Source organism: Coffea arabica, chromosome 2e (genome assembly GCF_036785885.1).
Source record: "Coffea arabica cultivar ET-39 chromosome 2e, Coffea Arabica ET-39 HiFi, whole genome shotgun sequence".
In the NCBI taxonomy this organism is placed as follows: Eukaryota; Viridiplantae; Streptophyta; class Magnoliopsida; order Gentianales; family Rubiaceae; genus Coffea; species Coffea arabica.
Genome location: NC_092313.1, coordinates 21,503,169 through 21,522,724, shown reverse-complemented (window position 1 = coordinate 21,522,724; position 19,556 = coordinate 21,503,169). Strand labels below are relative to the sequence as shown.

Here is a 19,556-nt window from a genome sequence, read left to right as displayed (position 1 = left end):
AACATGGATATTGAGACAGAGAAATTTTCACATTGTCTATTCTTGTACGCTTGGAAAATTTCACATTGTCTTATTTTAAAGTGTAAATTAACCAAGCTAATGAACCCAGACATATGAATAGTTCGATCAAAGGTTCGATTCGAACTCGATATTGATCGAGTTCGAAACACTTGATGAGCTAATCGAGTCAAATTCAAGTAGAATAAAAAAAAATGAAACTCAAGTACTATGTCAAACCTTGTTGAGTTGTTTAATTATAACATAATTTTAAAGTATTTATCATAAAATTATAAAATTTATTAAAAAACCAAACTTAAAAACTCGATTGAGTTTGATTTGATCGAGTTTGAACTTGAGTTCAAATAAGATAAAATAAGATAAGTTTAATCGAATTTGAACTCGAACTCTAGTATTTTTACTGGGGTCATGCACTATTGAAATTCGATTCGACTCGATAGCAGTCCTAATTATATATATTTTTTCTTTTACAATAGTAATAATTTATTCTATTCTTATTATAATCTAAACTATAGGAGAGCGAGAGTCCACTCCAAGGGGAGTCGTAAAGGAATTGGGGATGAACCATCATACTATACAAATGTACTTATGCACGACTGCCTCGGTCCTACACTCCTACTTGGATAAAGTCTTCCTTGCACTTTGGGCAATTAGCGATTTGGTCTTCTTGAGTTGGGTCAACAACTATGCTTTATAGAGCAAGCCGGAGCCTGCTATTGCATAATGGAAATTGAGGAGGGATGATGGAGATGGACGGCAAGACCAATCACAAAACCGGTCATCCTCCTCGCTACCTTTAATTTTTAAACCGTCCAGACAGACACGATTCCCACATTTTTTAATTTCACGTTTAAACCTAGACACATGGTGATGGTGCTTGTTAACAGCGACTCTCATGCAACCGATGTGGTTGCCAACACGAAAGACAAGGGTCTAGAAATTTGTTGAAGAAAGATGAATCTTACGCGACACTCGATTCAATCAACTTGACTAAAAATCAAGAGTAGATTGAATTTGGCTTGGACAAAAGTCCAAAACAACTTCGGTTATTTTTTGATTATCAAATTTGAGCCGAATTTCTATCATGAATAATTTGATTAACGGAGCTATTTGCAAGTTCGACCTTGGCAAGGAAATGCTCGACTCAAATTCCATCGGATTGCACCACCCCATCATCAACATAACCTTTACACCAAATAAACGTCTATTTTGTAATATGACCCGTTACGTTTAGTCTATTACAATCCCATGCAAAAAGCTTTAACGCGATCAGTGATTTATTTTCTTAATAGAAATCATCATTTTCATTCACGAGAGGATTTGCACTAATTGTAGAAAGTATATCATCAAACATGCCACAAAAATAACAAATATGAAGGATTTATAGATGCATCATATTTTAAAAAAAGGAAAAATGGCCATTTTAGTCCACTATCTTTGAGGTTTTAGACAATTTAGTCACTTATTTATCACTATACGACCATCTTAGTCCCTTATCTTTATTTAAAAAATCAATTTATGATCTATAATGGAAAATCTAAAGTTTTTAATGGAGTCAGTCACGTGTGCGGCAAACTCCAACCTATTCGGGTAGTAACCAATTATAAAGGATTGTAAATCTTCGATCTACTCAAGTAGTAATTAAACAAGTTTAAGAACCTTTTTATTTTTTCTCTCAAAATACCCTTCAATTCCTCCTTACATCATTTTCATCCCTCAACTGTCACTCACATGATTTGAACTTTGAATTTGACATTGAAGAATTTGGAAAGAATTACGCCACAATTAAGAAACTTGGTAGAGAAAAATTAGTTACAAGTTACAATCATCACCAATGGTCCCAATTGATTATAGGTGTAAATCAAATAAATTTAATGTCACCCTAATGTCCTGTCGGTTAATTAAGAAAACGAAAAGGAAAAAGCCCGACGGAAAGATACGTAAACCCAAAATTGCAAGCTGATCCCAGCAGAAGCTGAGCTGACAAATCTCCAGTGAACCGCACTTCCCCACATCCCAAAATTACCCTTCTCCGTCCCACGTGTCCTGTTCCTTAGATTGCAGTTCCAACTGGACTACTCCCGCCTGGACCCCACTCATCTTCACCCTCCACTTCACAGATCCCCCTCGCCAGTCGCCACCGCCACCCCCCCTTTCTGTGGCTCCCTCTCTCCCTCTCATTGCCAGAGTCCATAGAGAAGGAGAGAGAGAGAGACAGAAAGTGAGAGAGAGCTTCTCTCTCTTCCTCTTAACCTCCGTTAACGTAATGATTCCCTCCCTCCACCCCTAGCCGCCTGTAATTTCCTTCGTCAATTCCAAAGCTCCCCCCCCCCCCCCCCAATACGTGTATATATATATATATATATATATATATATATATATATATATATATATTATATCCCCATCGCCAATTCCCATTTTTCCATTCCCCTTTTCAAATTCTGTGATTTTATTTTATTTGTTTTCTCTCTAGAGCAGAGATGAAGCTCAAGCATCCGTCCAACTCGACTTCCAAAACCTTGTCAGCAACGACGTCGTCTCAGGACGCCAGGCTCCTCGTTCGTGAGACGCTTCGAATCAGCGCCAACCTCGCCTCCGCGCCTCGTCCTGCTCTTCCTCCTCCGCCTATTTCCGCTGCCGCCGATGGAAATGTCGCCACCTTCGGACTTGTCGAGGAGCAGTTTCTCAATTCTAGCCTGAGGTTGATATGCCGCGAGGAGATCGATGGTCGCCGGTGGGAGTACTTTGCTGACCTCGATAACTCCAAGCAATTTAGGAAGAATTCCATTCGTGCTGTTAGCTTGCATTCTCGTCAGGCTCCTGGCCAAGTAAGTTTTTGTCTTTCCCAATGTACCATTCCACAAATTAAATTTCTCTTTTGCTTTTCCCTTGCAAATTGGGTATTTATTAACCGGAACCTGAGTTTGCAAAACTGCACGATCAACTTTTGGCAAATCCAAAGAGGTGACCAGACTAGTACCTTGATATGTTTAACATCAGTAGTAGCTATGGTTTCTTTTATTTTATTTTTTATTTTTTTACCAAATATGTGAATCATTGGTTTAAGATTGCATTTTGTCCCATCATTTTACAGGAGAAGAAAAAAAAGAATTGATTTTTTTGAGCTTTTGAATTTGTATTTGCTGCAGGAGTTGATGGCATTTATAAGATCGTATGTTGTGCCAGAAGGTTTTCCTGATTGTGTTACTCCGTCGTATGTGCCGTACATGACATGGCGAGCTCTGAAGGTTGTCTTTTGGAATTTACGTTGACTTGGATGTGATTTTTAGCATCGGTAGTGATTTTTTCACCTTAACTCTGTTACTATGTGCAAAGTAATTACTAAGATGTATGTCAACTGTAGCACTTTTTTGGTGGAGCGATGGGTGTATTCACGACACAAACTCTCTTGAGTTCAGTTGGAGTTTCTAAAAACAGGGCAGCCCCCGGTGCTGTAGCTATCAACTGGATTCTCAAGGTATTTAGTATGTTAGCATGATTTAAGAAAGATTCTGCTTGCGTGTTGAAAATGATGCGGCTCAACATAAACCTATTGGAGGTGTTTTTAAGTCATTAAAATTGGATTTTGCTAGTCTCTCTATGTTTTCTCTTGATGCTTGAAATTACCAAAAAAACATTTGTCAGCTGCTTTTGTAGCCTTGCTTAGCCTATTGTAAGGTTACGAAATGAATACTCCATGACCATTTGATCCATGACTCCTTCATTTAATTTGAGTAATAATATACATTTGTGAGGTCTACATTCCTTTTCCCCACACTATAATTGATTTAAAAGAGGTCTTACTTTGACTCCAATGGAAAAGCTTGTGATAAAAGTTTCTTCAAGTTTATATGCTTCAATGCATATGATCCATCTCATATAAGGTGTGGATAGAACTGCTTCAAATAAGTTACTGTTGTTTTTCCTCCTAAAATACCTCGACATATGATGTATCACGCATCGTAAAGCAACGTTTGAAAAGTAAACAGTTGCATCCCCTGTCATTAGAATTTGGATTGACTAGGGAATTTAGAGATCTATACTCAAGTCACCTGGTGGATTGCATTTCTTGAGAACTGGAAATTATGCGAAGCGTGAGATATGCGCTTTTTGGATGTTCTAGATTGTGCACAGTATGGTGTTTACAATTTTTTTTGGCTGATTTATCTTTTATTTGTTATTGTTTATCCTCCTGTATTTTATCTGATCTTAAATCTAGTGCCTTTTAGGTTCATCCAAGTTGATACTCTAAAGATTATTGATCCTCTGGTTTGCCTTATTTGTAGGATGGTGCTGGTCGTGTTGGAAAGATGATTTTTGCACGTCAGGGGAAAAAATTTGATTCTGATCTTAAACAGGTAATATGCTCTTCCTTTCACCCTTTTCTCATGCTGGATTGGAGAATTGGGTGAAGGGGGGTGTTCTGTGGGAAAACTAAATATCTGCAATATCGTTTGTCACTGGACGATGCTGTATTAATGATTCTTTGACTGTGACAACTATGTCTTGCAGCTTAGATTTGCTGGTGATCTGCTAATGGAGTTAGGAGCGGGTGTAGAATTGGCAACTGCAGCTGTGCCCCAACTCTTTCTTCCTATGGCTTGTGCTGCAAATGTTGTTAAGGTGATTGAGTGACTATCATCTCATGTGCTATTTATCTCATTGCCATCTATAGGTAGATTAGTTATTTCACCAAATTTATTTCTTGTAGAATGTTGCTGCGGTCACATCAACATCAACCCGTACTCCAATATACAAGGCCTTTGCCAAAGGTGAAAATATTGGGGATGTGACTGCTAAAGGAGAATGTGTTGGCAATATAGCTGATCTGGTATGCTTATCCTGCTTCTTCAGTGTAAAAGTTCAATTTTTCCTTCCATCGGTTGTTTTTTTCTTTTGAATGGATAAAAACTGCAATCCTTGCTTATATTTTTGGGATTTAAATTGAGCATATGATAGGGGAAAGCTTTAATCTTTGACACTTGAGAGTTACTCATTTTTATTAGCGTTTAGATATTTAGTGAGGTAAAGAGAGTGGGAATTTGAGAATCTGGGTTCTTGCCTTTAGTTTCCAAGTAAACTAACAAGTAAACCCAAAGTAATCAATGAATAGTGGGATTCAAAAATGAAATTATGGTGGCCTTGTATGTTTTAACTCGACTATAAGATCGGAGCCAATCTGTGGAAAATGCTTGAATTGAAGCTGTTTTGCTTTAGGCTGGCTTTTTAGTTAATCACTGTTCTGGGGATCAGGCTAATTAATGAGTCGGGATATTTTTTGGTTAATGTAATGTATCTTAATGGTGGATGTTCATATTGAAGCATGATTTCCCTTATAATCCAAGTATTACATGTTAGCTGTTAAAATTAATTATGGTTGATGATTTGGCTGGTGAAGCTTGGAACTGGACTCAGTATCATGATTGCTAAGCGAAATCCATCCTTGGTTGCGACATTTGGCCTCATTTCATTAGGATATTTAATGAGCTCTTACCAGGAGGTCAGAATGAATTCTTTTTAAACTTCTCTCTATCTTGACCAAGTGGCTTCATTTGGTCAATACATGACACTACATGACACTTATTGACAGTACATGTGCATAATAAAATTTTGTAGGTGAAATCTGTGGTGTTACACACCCTTAATCGTGCAAGATTCACTGTGGCAGTAGAATCCTTCCTCAAGACAGGTAAGATCAGCATCATGTTGTTCACATGCTTGGCTTTTTTTTACCCATTTTACTTAGCCCTTGAGACCCTGAACGCTAAACTGTCTTGATTATATTCCTGCAATCTCTCCCTTGTGATTTATTTGTTTGATATCTTCGTTTTTTGTTTTAATCAATTTTTTCGGGGCATAAATCCTGTAATTAGAGATTTGCATAATTCGTTCTTGTCATCATGGCTGTTTTTAAAGCATCATAAAGTTGGTATCTCTGGTTCTAATATATCTATAGGAAAAGGTTTTGAGGAATATATTTGATTTATATATGTTCTTTACTGAAAATCAGGGCGAGTTCCCACACTTCGAGAGGGCAATGGAATGGAAAATATCTTCAATTTTCCTTGGTCCAAGAACAGACCTATTATTCTTGGTAATGGGTTATCTCTTTTCTCGTTGATGTTCTTATCCTGATATGCAATATTCACATCTTTGGACTTCACGCAATCTTCTCATGACTGCTGGCAGGATCAAGATTTAAAGATGCATTTCAAGACCCTAACTCATACCTTGCTGTGGAGCCTATTTTTGAGGTAAGCATTAGTTTAGAGAAGCTAATTGAAAAGCTTTGAGTTAGTAGTTCGTGATCTCACTATTATGCTCTATTATTGTATTCGCATGTTTCTGCGCCACGTGTGTTCTTGCTCTTGTGGGATGATGAATAATTTTCTTCGGAAATTGACAGAGAGAGCGATACGTTGTGACATATAATCCTTCTAAGGGTGGCATATATGCATTGCTCAAGGATCAAGCTAAGTCTGATGACATCTTGAAAGCAGCTTTCCATGTGAGATTTCTGATCCATTCTTCTGTTGATGGTCTGAAATCATCATAACTTGCTTTGAGCTAACTTCATCTTGTATTTCAGGCCCATGTGCTTCTGCATATCATTCGTTCATATAACGAGAATCAGTCTTCATCAAGCAAAACTGAAGGAAGAGTGAGTGTGCCGTCAAGTGCTAGTCTTCAAGGTCATGTTGCAGAATCTTACAAGATGGTCTTAGCTTTATATGGGCCTTTCAAGAGCAAAGCTAAAGAACAAGTAGGAAATTCAATTTCTTATCAATAATTGATTTTTCAGTGCCAATTTAGCTGGTTAAACCAATTAGTATTACCCTGTAATAGTATCAGAATGCTTTCTGAACTTGCATATTCGTTTCTTTTCCCAAGTGATAGGGCCATAAACCATGGCTTGGGGGACATAAAATAAGAAACAAGAAAAAAACCACAACAATCCCGTATAGTCCCGTGATGCTTCAATTGAAGAGTTGAAGTGCACATCTTTTAGATGTTTATTGTGAATTTGGCTTTTTGAAGTTCTAGGTCAGAGTGTGAATAGGAGCTAATTAATTCATGACTTCATTTTAGAGTTACCTGTGATCATGATGAAACACCTGATGCCAATTATTTATCTTTCTCGCAGGGCTGGGTGATGTCCGAATCACTTCTTAATCCTGACAGAGCTCGACTTTGTGAATTGGTGAAATAGATTTACTGCATGATTCATGGGATTATCTGGAAAAGAGCTCAATTTGCCTCAAATGCTTCAAACTTCAAGAGCCAGGCAGTTTTGTATTTGAAAGGGAGTGCACGCGGTCAGTTGATGGTGCCAATGAAATATGGTGGGGATAAACATTGTTCTCGTGCCACCCTGCCTTCAGTATATGACTGCTGCACTAAGCATGTACAGGGTCCTCCTAGTTCTCGAGAATGGCTTCAGTTTTGTTGTTATGGTAGAAAGGGAGTTTCATGCTTTTCTGGAGATGGCAATGATAGATAGCGTTCTTGCAGGAAAAGTTTTGTGTTAGCTTGCTTCTTACCCTTTCCGCCCTCTGACCCATCCAGACAACCAACCCCCCCCCCCCCTCTCTCTTCTCTCTCCAAAAAATAAAAAAAAAACCACCCAGCCCAAAAAAAAAAAAAATGTTTTTTTTGGTCCAGTAGAAATTTTGTTCCTTTGGTTTCTAGGTTCTTTTTGCTGGGTTTTTTGAGTCCTTTTCTCTTCCCAGATGATTGGCGTAAGTTATGCCTTTCATGTAGCCATAGTTGTTGCAAAACACCGTGTGTTTAATTCTGCTTGTTAAGGTCTGGTAGTCACCTAAACAAGTGGAAACTTGGTTTGGATATTGCATCTGTAAGTATATATATATATATATATTATGTAGGACAAAACAATTAACTATATGTTTTATGAAATGTATGTGACTTATTTGCAAGGCGGAAGGACAGAATGTCTAGCTGTCATTGTACCATATCTACTTAGATTTCTAGTTTAGGACCACAGTATTGATCGAGTTTGTCCACAAGGAAAGGCATCACTGAAAGTGCTGCTGATTGTGAATTCTGCTAAGACTATTGTGTGAAGTGAGAACGTATGGTGCTCGACACTTGACAGAAGTGCTGGAAAAGGGGAAACGTAGTTTGCTCTTCGATTTGCACCTGCAGATTCGGAAGGAATATGTATGTTCTTGAGTTATCCTGGATGGAACCGGGCTGAAAAGCCAATGGTTGGCTGTTTCTTGCTTGAAGTTTCAATATTGTGACATACTGGGTTGCCTTTACGGCACTGGGGACCCGAACCAGATGTGTGAAGTAATACTACTAGCTGTGGGGCAGCGATTTCTTGTTTTTTTTTTTTCCTTCTTGTTTCTGCCAATAACTTCTGCCTGGTGGTATGGTTCCAAATCAATTTGGTTTCACCATGATTAATATGGTTCCTACCATGTGCCATTGTAGCAACAAATACAAAATGGCGTAATTGTAAGAGATTGATTTTCATGTTTAATGTAATGATTAATAAAGGTTATGATTATTCCATCATCTAATAACTTGTTTTGGTGTAATTGGATCTTCAAACCACTGGGGATGTTTTCGGCTGCTGTGGGCCATAACTGCTTCTCAGCCGTCCCTGCTAAATCCATGAACACTGGGCTGAAACCAGAAATGTACGGTTGACCTCGAGACAAAACAAAAACGCTTTTCAAAATTATGGCCTCGTAGTAGACTGGTACTGGAAATCTCATTATTCATTTCTGTAACAGCATTAAACAATTTGACGCAGACCACTTGTTAATTTCTCTTCTTCTCGCTGTTACGTTTCTGGAGGGATATTAATTTCTCGTCAGGAGTCTGGAGAAGGGCTATCCAATTTCTTTAAGTCCTCAATGGGATTGAAGCATTGGTTGGGGGTGAAAACAAGGCTAATCTTGCGGCCTTCGTCCAGACCAAAAATAGAGCACCGTTGTCTTCAAGAGTAACTCTTTTTTTACACTCATTTTCTCGAACCACTCTGGAATCCATTCTTTCCCCTTTAAAATTACTAGTTAGCCGTACTTGTGATCAGCCTCCTTAGCTTTAGGAGTAGTGTTCCACTCTGGAATTTCAACATTTCCCCTTCTCCTTTCCCCATCCTTCCCATCGTAATTTTTTTTTAATTTTAAAAAAATAAATGATGTTACGAACACCCAACAGTCGTCAGTTACATATTTGGCATGAACAAGTTTTAACCATGTGGGATGTGGCCCATATTTAAAATTCCCAGAACCTCTCATATGCGGCCCTCCATTCCAGATTCGATTTAAGCGGAACAGAAAGAATAATGTAGACTCCAAAAATCGTTTAGCAAAATCGGACCAATAAAATTCTCCTTCATCATCAGTACATCAGTTTACTTTATATGACACAGAATTAAATGTGTTTCTATGACTATAATTGCCATAATTATTTTTTTTTATTTTTTTTTAAAAAAAGAGGAACAATGCACGTGAAAAACACAGTAGTACACATATAGCCGGTGGATGGACAATGGAGTTAGGTTTGCCTTTAACATAAGCCCTATTTGGCAAACAAATGTGTTTTTTTTTTTTGTGTTTATCTAAAATTTTACTGTAACTTATTGTAAAAATTATAGGAAAATTTTTTGAAGTATTTAAATTTTTGGGTATTTTGAAGTGTATATATAGTTTAAAAATTTTGAGGAGTTTTTTAAGGTTACTGTAATTAAATATATTTTTACACGAACACACACAGTATATGTATATGGTGATGTAACAAAAACAAGAAATTATAGTGGTGTTGTTTACACGTCCAAACGTGTGTTTTCTGAGTAATCACACCGTGATCAGGATCAGCCTTTGCTTCTCGCCCTCGCTGCTGCAACAACAGACGGAACCTTTGCTGTAGTGTGTTGTGCCTAGACATGCATATGGTGTTAGGATGTCAGCAATGTCTCTATACATTTGTCCTGATCATCCTGTAATTAATTAGACAGCCAAGACTACTGTTTTCAGATTTTGTTGGGGTGCCCGTGTCACACCACCATAACCAGACCAAGAAACTGAAGCTAGCTGGATTCACACTACATATTAAAACTGTAAACTTATATTTACTCATCTCCTGGATCCTTAATAAAAAGAAAAGAACAAAGAAAAGCTCTCGTCCGTCCTACTTCTTGTTTTGCGTCCTTCAAATTTTTACTGCTTTTTTCTTACAGATGCTCGATCCCAACAAATAATTAATATCCGCCAAGCTAGAAATCAACTTCAAAAAACTTGTCTAAATTCAGTAATCCAATAATTAATCACCAATGTGAAGGTTGTTCATCGTGTGTGAGGTGAGCTCTCTAACTTGGATTCCTTTACTCCATGCAATAATAATAATAATATCTCAAACAAATAATGCAAAATTTTTCCTTTTCATTTTGTAAGTGCAGTATGAAAAAATGTGCAGGCAGGAATTTACTTTTGGGTCCAACTACTTTTCTTTCCTTTTTGGACCATGCACTTCTCAGCTCTAATTAATTAACTCCTGTATTGTATTCATTCTAATCTAAAGGGAGAGAAAGAGACTCAGAAATTTCCAAGTTTGTGATTATATGATAGGCCATAGGCCTGTTAACCCCCAATATTAGCACCATTTCATAATTCAACTGATCATTGATAATTGTAATGTAAAATAAGGGCAATTAATTAACTAAAACCAACATGTGTTAGCCATGCATTTTCACATTTAAAGGTACCTGCGCAATTTGGTTGCAGAGAAAGTGTAGTACGCATGCATGATTAGGAGGAAAAGGCAAAAGAAGAATCTAATTTAGGAGTTCTTTTTTAAACAAGAATATCCGTACTGGAATATACTGACCAGACTTAGGACATTAGTAATCCACGATACACTAAACGGATTAAAAGCACATAGAGAAATCAAATCACCCACAAGTCACAACTTAGTCTCTAGAGCTATTAAATCCCATGAGCTACATTAATCAAACACCAGTGTTATTTTTCAGACGTTAATCAAGCTAAATTATAGTAGGCAAATGCAGGGTAAAATATCCCAAGAAATGGGACAATAAAACCCCAAAGAAAAAAGGGGAAAAAAATATTGAAAAGAAGGCTAAGCTACTCGCTGGTACGTAGTAATATGCCGCCGATGCTGCAATTACTGATTGATGGTGTGGTCAAAAGAATTCTTTCTGGGCTACCTCCTCTTTAAACTTGATTATGGGGATTAATATTATTGGAGGAAGCATTATTATTCTTCTTGGCCAAACTGTGCTTGTTGTTGTGCATCCAAACCTTGAGGACTCTTCTTTTGACCCCAACTTCTTGACAGAACTGTTGCACCACAGCTTCTTCTTGCTTCTGTATTTTCCACCCAACTTTCTCCGCAAAGTTGAGCATTTTCTCCTTCTGCTCCGGGGTAAACTTTGTCCTGAACCTCTTCTTCACCAGCTGATGAGGTGGCCTAGCACTGACAATCCCACCTCCACCCCCGCCACCACCAGCTTCATCCTGCTCATCGGACTCTGATGGGAGAGACCCCATGTTGTAGGACATTATCATGGGATGGGGCGGCGCAGCTCTGGATGCGATGAGAGCTCCTGTGGGGTACCCTAAACTCTCTGGGCCTAAGAGGCTCTTGTGATGATGCCCCACAATAACTTTCCTTCCAACCCTGTTGGGATGTGGGCTATGGAAGCAATCACAAGAAGAGGGCTCACCTTCAACTTCTTTTCTGTGGAAGTTTCGATGGCAGTTGCAAGCTGAACAGGTGAGGGCTTCAAGGGTGCCCTCTTCTCCACTAGGCATGAACTCACCACAACCATCAGTTGCATTTCCACCCATGGCTGCTGCATGGTTCTTGAGGCATTCTCTATATCTGACCATTTTCTTGAAGGGCACATGCTCCTCAAGGCTTGAGGATATGGGGCCATTGGAAGGCATCTGGGGTGCTGAAGAAGGTATCATATGGTTGTGGGCTGAAGGAACAGGATCATGATGGATCATGTGTCCATGCCCATGGCTTGTATGACCATGTCCCCCACCATATGTACTATTCAGAGGAATTGGCATCTCCCCTTCTTGACTTGGAAGTTCCATTTCTAGTTAGCCTCCCTTTTTTCTACTCTTGTGCTGTTTGTTTGGAGACCAAGAGAGAAGGAACAGCAAGAAGACAGGAGAGATTAGAAGCCTAGCAAGATGATTATATTAATATTAGAAGTGGTTGGCTAACTAAAAGGAAACCCCCTAAGGATAAATTATCTAATAAAATGTCCTCTCTTTCGGAAACAAAACTACTCTCTACTACTCAACCAGGAAACCATGTATTCTTCTTGACAATTAGCTTTCCACATCCCTTCTTTCTTCCAAACCAAAGGAAAAATCAAACCACTCATAAAAGTTAAGAATAGAGAAAATTAGGGCCCCATAGCATTGAATTGAAGTTAATTTGTGTATTTGTCAGAGCAGAAGCTATGAGCTTGTCCAAGAATAGACACTACTCCACTGCCAAAATGAGTGGTGCTTAACCACCTAAAGATTGGAAAGTTGTCTCGTTTTCTTTATGGTTTTTGGACAGAAAAAGAGCAGGCCAAAAATAAGCAAACTTCTGGATCAATATGTTGGGGAGGAAGCTGGCCCTGGGATCAAGAAAATTGGAATGAGCAAATAAACCCGTATGTGGCTAAGCAGCTTAGCTATCTCTATCTCATATCTTGAAGGGGAAACTAAGATAAACAGTCAAAACACTCCCAAAATAGTTTCCCTGGAAAAAGACAACAAAGGCTGAAGAAGATCGGAAGAAGCAAATGATAGAGCTAGCTAGTAATGAATAAAAAAAGAACAAAAAGCCATCAAAGCTTCTCCTAAGCCACCTTGGTTTATCTTCATGAAGAACATCATCTAGTTCAACTTAAGATGTAATGTAAGTTACATCAAAACTAAAACAAGGGCTTAAGCTCCTTCCATCAAGAAAGGCAAAAGCTATAAGATCGACTATAAGCTGAGAGAGTTTTTTGAGGGAAAAATAGGAGTATTTGGGCTAAAAAAGCATTGCAAATTTGGATGATGAAGGAGAAAGGAAGAGAAGGTGATGGTGAAACAAAAGAGAGAGTTTTGCAGGTGGGTTTTGCTAGTGAAGCACTAAGCATGAGCTTATAGCAGTCGTGAGGACCAAAAAGGGTTGAGACAAAAATAGAGAGAGAAAAAAATGCAAATTAAAAAAAAAAAAGAAAAGAAAAGCAGATCTTATTACAGACAAATAGGAATAATACAGTAAGTTTTAGGGAGGGAGGGGGATTGAAAAAAGGTGGGGTTCTTGCTTAGCTTGCACTATCAGGCATCAAGTTTACGCCATTTGGATAGCAGTGAGTGTGTTGTTCACTTGTGTGTCAGAGAGTGGAGACTGCAGAGTACAAAAAGAGATGGAGGAAACATGCTGCTACTAAGAAAGAGAGAGACAGATAAAACACATTCATCAATTCTCTTTGATTCTTGAAATTAAGAAAATGATCAGATTCTAGTTACCAAAGCAATGGATTTGGAGATTTAGTCAAAGCAAAAAGGATGATTTCGGCCACTAATATGTTTACATTAACTTGAATATGAAGCATATGTATCAAAAATTGCTATATTAAGGCAAGCATTGTGGTGATTGTGTCTTTGTCTTCTGTTTTAAACTCACTTTCCATTCTTTGTTTGAATGACTTGTTCTCTTCGTCACCGATACAGAAATTAAGCAATTTTCACCAAAATGAACAGCATGAAGATGTCGCTTTTTTTTTTTAAAAAAAAAAAAGAAGAAGAAGCTGCACGTTAGACACATAAGTCTTTGTTTCAGTTTTTCCACACTTCCATTTTTCATTATTTCTTTTTGGTCGCATGATAGAGGGGACTGACCTCAAGATTTATTTTATTCTTTTCTTCTGTTATGGGGAAAGGATGAAGTTTCCAACTCTCATCCATTAACACCCTATGCTGCTTCTTATATATCAAGCTTTCATGTTTGTGTTTATAAGAGAGGGAAGGGAGAATTAGAACGTTAATCCATGATCAAGAATTTAAATGAACAAATCGGTTGTCAATAAAAAAAAAAAAAAAAAGGTTTCTAAAGGGGGGAAAAAAAGAAAGAAAGAAAAGAAATCTTGCTTCAACTTAGAAGAAGAGTGTCAAAATTTTTAAAGTTCTGATAAGGCTTGCAAAAAATAAGAAGAAAAGTACCATCCATTGAAACAGGATGAAATCTCTTGCATGACTACCATAAATACAAGCATGCATGCAGCATGTTCTCGGCATTATTCATTCTTGTGAAAAAATTTCCCGCTGGCTTTTCATTTCCTACATAGATTGAAGTTCATTTGTAATTTGCAAGTGATATATATATACACGCACACACACCAGTAATTGAATTGGTTGCACGATAGATAGGCTTCATGATATGTCTCATTATTCCGTTCATGGTTCTTATAGATTCAAGATTAATGCGATCAAATTACCCTCTTTTTACGACCAACTTTGACAAAGACATCTTCATGGGACTCATGTGATTCTAATTTATACTGCATAATAGTGGGCAGGAGATTGAAATCAGTTTACTCAAAGAAAAAAAAAAATTTTTGTTCCCTTCTGGCTAGATATTAAGAACTTAATTATAACGTACGTAATATTTCTAAGTACATTCATTACTACTAATATATACTTATTGTGTTATATTTTGTAGCAAAGCAAAATGATTGTGAGGCTCTCTGGTGTATCTGCACGGGATAAGTCAGAACTGAGAAGGCAGGCAGCAAGCAGAAGCAGAAGAAGGCAGTCAGGGAGTGATAAATCATAAATGATAATTAGCTGCTTAGCTGAAAATGGATGGCTTGTTTTAGCTGGTAAATTTCTTCACACGCCAGACTTGCTCACCTTGGAAACTTAATTATCATACAGATACTACTACTACTACTACTACTACTAGGTAGCTGCTAGAGTAAATTTTCACCAGAAAAGAAAAGTACAATATTTTATATCATCAGTACATATTTCTTTGTTGGAATAATAACTGCCCTTTTTACATTTTCTTTGTGCTGTGTTGTCAAAAAGGTATACTCATCAGTAATTGCACAAGTGATGTCTCTCCTCAGGGATGAAATTATTACTGCATATTAACAAAAGATACATCTGCTGCATATACAGTTCGAGGTCATCATTGTATATTGCCCGACACAAAAAAAAAAAAAAAAGAACCTCCTAAATTCGAAGTCCAAGCCAAGATCCTGCATGTTTATCCTAAATTAAAGGATTATATCCTTTTTGGTAAGTTTTTTTTAAAATATTAGTAGATTTAGATTATAAATATAGATTCAAAATCAAAATTCAAATCATGCATGTACATGCGTGATACATCTATAGCTGCTAGTGTAAAAAGAAAAAAAAAATCATTATACTGTCAGTGCATAAGAAGCTAATTTATTCGTACTTTTGTTTAAGTAAATGTTTAAGTTCTTGGATTTTCAAAATTGGTTACTTCGAGACTACTTCAATATTTAAGCTGTTCTGAGGATTTTTTCTTTTTTTTTTTTGTGTACTCTCCTTTTTTGTCTACTTTTTTTTTTTTTTTGTGTTGGCGAAAGTGATGTAAAGTAATTCATGTCATAATGTAAGACAAGCCAAGAAAATGACCTAAGGACCTAGGATACCTCTTTGAAGTGTTTTTGTCATGTGTTATGAGCTAAAACTTAAAAATCATAATATTTTCAATTCAAAAAAAGAAAAAGAAAAAGAAATCATAATATTTCTTCTCCTTCAAAATGACGACACTGAGAATTCGATTGAGCATGGTGGCAACTATTATACGAATTTTTATTTTCAAATAATAAAATACACTCTGCTTACAGTCTTCTTCTTTCTTTCTTTCTTTCTTTTTTTTTCCCTTTTATTTGTAAGATTCATTCAATCAATATCAATATATATGATAGTCAGTAATATTAGAAGAATTTAAAAAACCAGTAATGGTATCTTGATAATTAAACATACATGGGACTGCCTAAGTATTTCCTTAAATTTATTACCTTATCCAAGTGACCATTGTCTTCTTGTTTCTTTCTTTCTTACTTTTTTTTTGGAAAAAAAAAATAAAATTCCCCTCCTGCAAACTAGTGAAACTTACAATTTTAATCCTAGCAAGACTCAATTTCTTCTTTTATCATCACCTAGTCTAACCTTTTAATCTGTGTCTAAATTATCACCTGTAAATTGAAAAAGAAGTAAAAAAATTATTGGCACCATTTTTTTTTTTGCTTTTTTTGCTAGTTAAGGATTAGAGATTGGCGGTGAGGGAGGCATATTACAGGTTGATGTTCAAGTCAATTTTTGTGGGTCATTATTATTGTCAGAGTGTTGTCTAGTATGATAACCACGCGTCCTATAATGAAAATAACCCCCATGCTATGCTATTTATTTTGATGCCAAGAGGTAGATAAACCAAATTAATAGCTTGATTGCTAGCTTCTACTACTACCCCCTCTACTAATTTTATCCTACACCCCCATTTTGTGATGGATTTGGTTTATCCAAAATTTTCCTAGAAAATTAATATGACCAAAATTTTTCATAGATTTGGGATGGAGTCTTTTCTTGGATTTGGTTTTATCCAAAATGACTTTATTCTTCATTATCCATTCCTTTATTCCACAATTCCTCCCCCTCTGCTTAAAGACTCTTTATCCATCTTTAATTCTTTGTCTTCACCTCTTTTGTACATTCCTAACCCACCTAATAATATTCCCCTCACAAATAACAATCCCCCCCCACCCCCCTCCCGGGGTCTCAAGAAACCCCCCTCCCAACAAAAAGAAAGAAAGAAAGAAAGAAAGAAAGACAGAAGAAAAGAATTCTTTAATCAAAATCCGACTTCCCTTTTTAGCCTTAATTACAAGTGTGAAGTTACAAATTCAGATCACCAACAAATGCTGATGAATTGTTCTAGCAGTCATATATAAGGTAAGGGGGCAAGGAAGAAGCACAAATAGGAGTACTTTTTTAGGTGAACGAACGAATTATTAGTTGTGTTAGGATATATATATATGAATTACTGGGATGGTGATAGGGCTTTGGTAGCATTGCAACATTTCCAGTTGTTGATGAGTTCTATTTTGACTACCAAATTGGGGGGACGGTTTACTGTTGCATGGTAAAGTTGTGGTTCGACGTTCCAGAAATTAAAGCAAAGCGAGAGAGATAGAGAGAGAAGGGTGGAAAGAAAATAAAGGAGGACTAGGAAACGGGAAATGGGGAAGTTGGGTTAATAATGGTACTGTGTAGCAAAAGGGGCCACCAGAATAAATGGGGTTGATGACACAACCTTGATCACAATTTTCAAGATTCTGCAAGACAAAGACCCCCAAATTTCTTGTTTCTTTGAGAAATGAGAACGTTTGCAGACACATACCCCCATCCATCCCAATCACTGCCAGCCCAATTCATCTGTATTGACTTCATCGCGTCTTCTTCTTCTGCCCTCAAACCTCAAAAAGTTCTAGGAGACTGATTAGTAGCGGTCATATTTGGACTCGAAACAGTTAATTAGCATACGAATAAAGGTTCTTGGGGTTACGAGTATTTTATCTTTCGATATTTTTTTTTAATGTTTAACAACATAATATTGGATTGATTTTCTAGATCTGTGGTGGTATGAAGTATTTGCTCTATAGATCTGTTTATATCTATCTATCTGTGTACGGTTGAATGATGTACGTAATTTTTTCTGCCGTGAGTACAGATTTATTGCAGGTTTTATCTTCTTTCTCATTTAAGAGCTACTCTTCTTCTCAACAACTAAAAACCATGAAATGAAGCAATATGTAGTGTTTGTCAATTCAAGACGCGGCGGATTTCATGTATTCCACTTGACTTGTCGTCAAGACATTCTTCTTCATGACCTATATAGCAGAGACATCTTCCATCGATCTGCAACTTCTTTTCATGTGAAACAAAGTTAATAGTAAAACAATTTTCTTATATATTAGGAGACACTCAATTCAATGATAGTGGTGTAGTGCATCCAATTCCAATACCAATAGTTGTAAGCAATTAGCTAGAGTGATATGGTACGTGCATATATGGATGGGATGGGGTCGAGGAAAATGATAGGTATTGAGAAAATCAGGAAGCCGTGCCCAGTATTATTCACACTCCATATCTGAAACACATTTAATGACGGTATGGTCGGGATAACCTTTTTGCTTTACTGAAAGCCAAATGTAAATGTCCATTCTCATTCTTCATAGTAGATTTTATCTTGGTTAGCATCATGATAATGATGAAATGAAAATTCACTTTAATAAGACTTTTAAGACTATTGATGGATTCATACAAAATCGATTAGATTTGTATACCACCTAAACTACTCTTCCTTTTTCGGTTCTAATAATCTCAGACAACCTTTTTATATGCTTTTGTTCTTCACTCCATTGTAGAAGAACAAAGCACCCTTCAACGTCCCAATCATTTCGTTTACCAAAGCCAAGAAAAAGAATCTCTCTTTTCATAAGTTCATCTTTTACTTTAATTTGTTTCTTGGGTTTTCACGCGGAAATTTGTGTCAGCCAACAAATTAATGGTCAGTCCCCCAATCATAACCCTTAAGCCACTTGTACCCCTCAGTTCACACATGCAAATTGTTGCTGGGATACACTACACTACTGCTGCTAATTTCTCTACCAAAATTTAAAATGTTTTTTTGACCCCTTTATTATATTATAGTACTAGTATAATCTATAGCCCCCTGCAGGTGTTACCTCTCTTCACCTTAGTTATTGGCCCAAGAAAGAAGTACTTGTTGACTTTCAAGAACTTGTTAGTTACTTGTTAGGAATTACTCCGATAGTAATAAGCATGGCATTTGCTTTTGACTTTTGACAATACAAACTGTTGTGGTACTGTAACTTGTAAGTACACCAAGGTCACATAGTTAACCGACCCAAGAAAATAACCTAATCGACCTAAACTATTTTTTTTTTTTGCTTTAAAGAGGGACTCTTTCTAACCTGAAATTCTACCATAAATTGTTTTTTCTAACTTGTGAAAGATATACTACTAGGGGGTGCAGTTGAAATGACTTATTGTAGAAGGAAGTACTCCTCACTTCTTTGCTTTCTTCAATGTGTAACAACAACAACAACACTCTGTCAAAAAATTGGTTGCTTTACAGTCACGTAGACCTTCCAGTCCAAGCCCTATGACGCTAATTTTACATTCTTCCAGCTTCTTGTCTTAAGCCATAGCTGGTTCTGTTTCTGATCCAAATCCCATTACAAATTTTGGGATAATTTGGCTATCCGAACATATAATCTAGAATTAGGCCACTTATTCTACCGGCATCTATCAAATCTTGAGAATATGAGTTTTGAAAGCCTTGCAAGTGCTCCAAGTTGACGAGATGTATTGTACTTTATCACAAAACTTGAAATGCCATGATGATATTGGCGCATCAATGTTTTGCTAATAACACTGCTGTATTGCCTTCCTATTATTTTATAGAAGTACGAAATCTTTCTT

The 19,556-nt window shown here is 36.9% G+C and overlaps 2 protein-coding genes across 6 annotated transcripts; one reads left to right on the top strand and one right to left on the bottom strand.

The window, feature by feature from the left end:
* Positions 1–2,141: 2,141 nt before the first annotated feature.
* Positions 2,142–7,962, top strand: LOC113731971 (protein root UVB sensitive 6-like). 5 transcript variants are annotated; one of them, XM_072079919.1, is made up of 14 exons: positions 2,142–2,281; positions 2,497–2,846; positions 3,168–3,266; positions 3,383–3,496; positions 4,305–4,376; positions 4,531–4,641; positions 4,730–4,849; positions 5,417–5,518; positions 5,635–5,707; positions 6,029–6,112; positions 6,208–6,272; positions 6,425–6,526; positions 6,608–6,781; positions 7,163–7,686. In XM_072079919.1, exons 2-14 carry the CDS (start codon positions 2,499–2,501, stop codon positions 7,226–7,228), a joined length of 1,530 nt encoding a protein of 509 aa, XP_071936020.1. In that variant the 5' UTR covers positions 2,142–2,281; positions 2,497–2,498; the 3' UTR covers positions 7,229–7,686. The 5 variants fall into 5 exon arrangements, with proteins under 5 accessions (XP_071936020.1, XP_071936023.1, XP_071936024.1 ...); XM_072079922.1 differs by having other exon boundaries at positions 2,492–2,846; XM_072079923.1 differs by having other exon boundaries at positions 2,175–2,314; positions 7,163–7,962.
* Positions 7,963–10,991: 3,029 nt separating this feature from the next.
* On the bottom strand, positions 10,992–13,174 carry LOC113731967 (zinc-finger homeodomain protein 2). The gene has a single exon (XM_027257524.2). The coding sequence runs from the start codon at positions 12,114–12,116 to the stop codon at positions 11,226–11,228; it is 891 nt and encodes a 296-aa protein (XP_027113325.1). The 5' UTR covers positions 12,117–13,174; the 3' UTR covers positions 10,992–11,225.
* Between the last annotated feature and the right edge of the window lie 6,382 nt (positions 13,175–19,556).

What these genes read in the sequence shown, in the direction of transcription:
- LOC113731971 (XM_072079923.1), top strand. Translation starts at nt 2,499, where the DNA reads ATGAAGCTCAAGCATCCGTCCAACTCGACTTCCAAAACCTTGTCAGCA. An exon ending in TTGATTCTGATCTTAAACAG is followed by an intron (nt 4,377 to 4,530) that starts GTAATATGCTCT and finishes TATGTCTTGCAG; the next exon opens with CTTAGATTTGCTGGTGATCT. An exon ending in TCTTGAAAGCAGCTTTCCAT is followed by an intron (nt 6,527 to 6,607) that starts GTGAGATTTCTG and finishes CTTGTATTTCAG; the next exon opens with GCCCATGTGCTTCTGCATAT.
- LOC113731967 (XM_027257524.2), bottom strand. Translation starts at nt 12,116, where the DNA reads ATGGAACTTCCAAGTCAAGAAGGGGAGATGCCAATTCCTCTGAATAGT.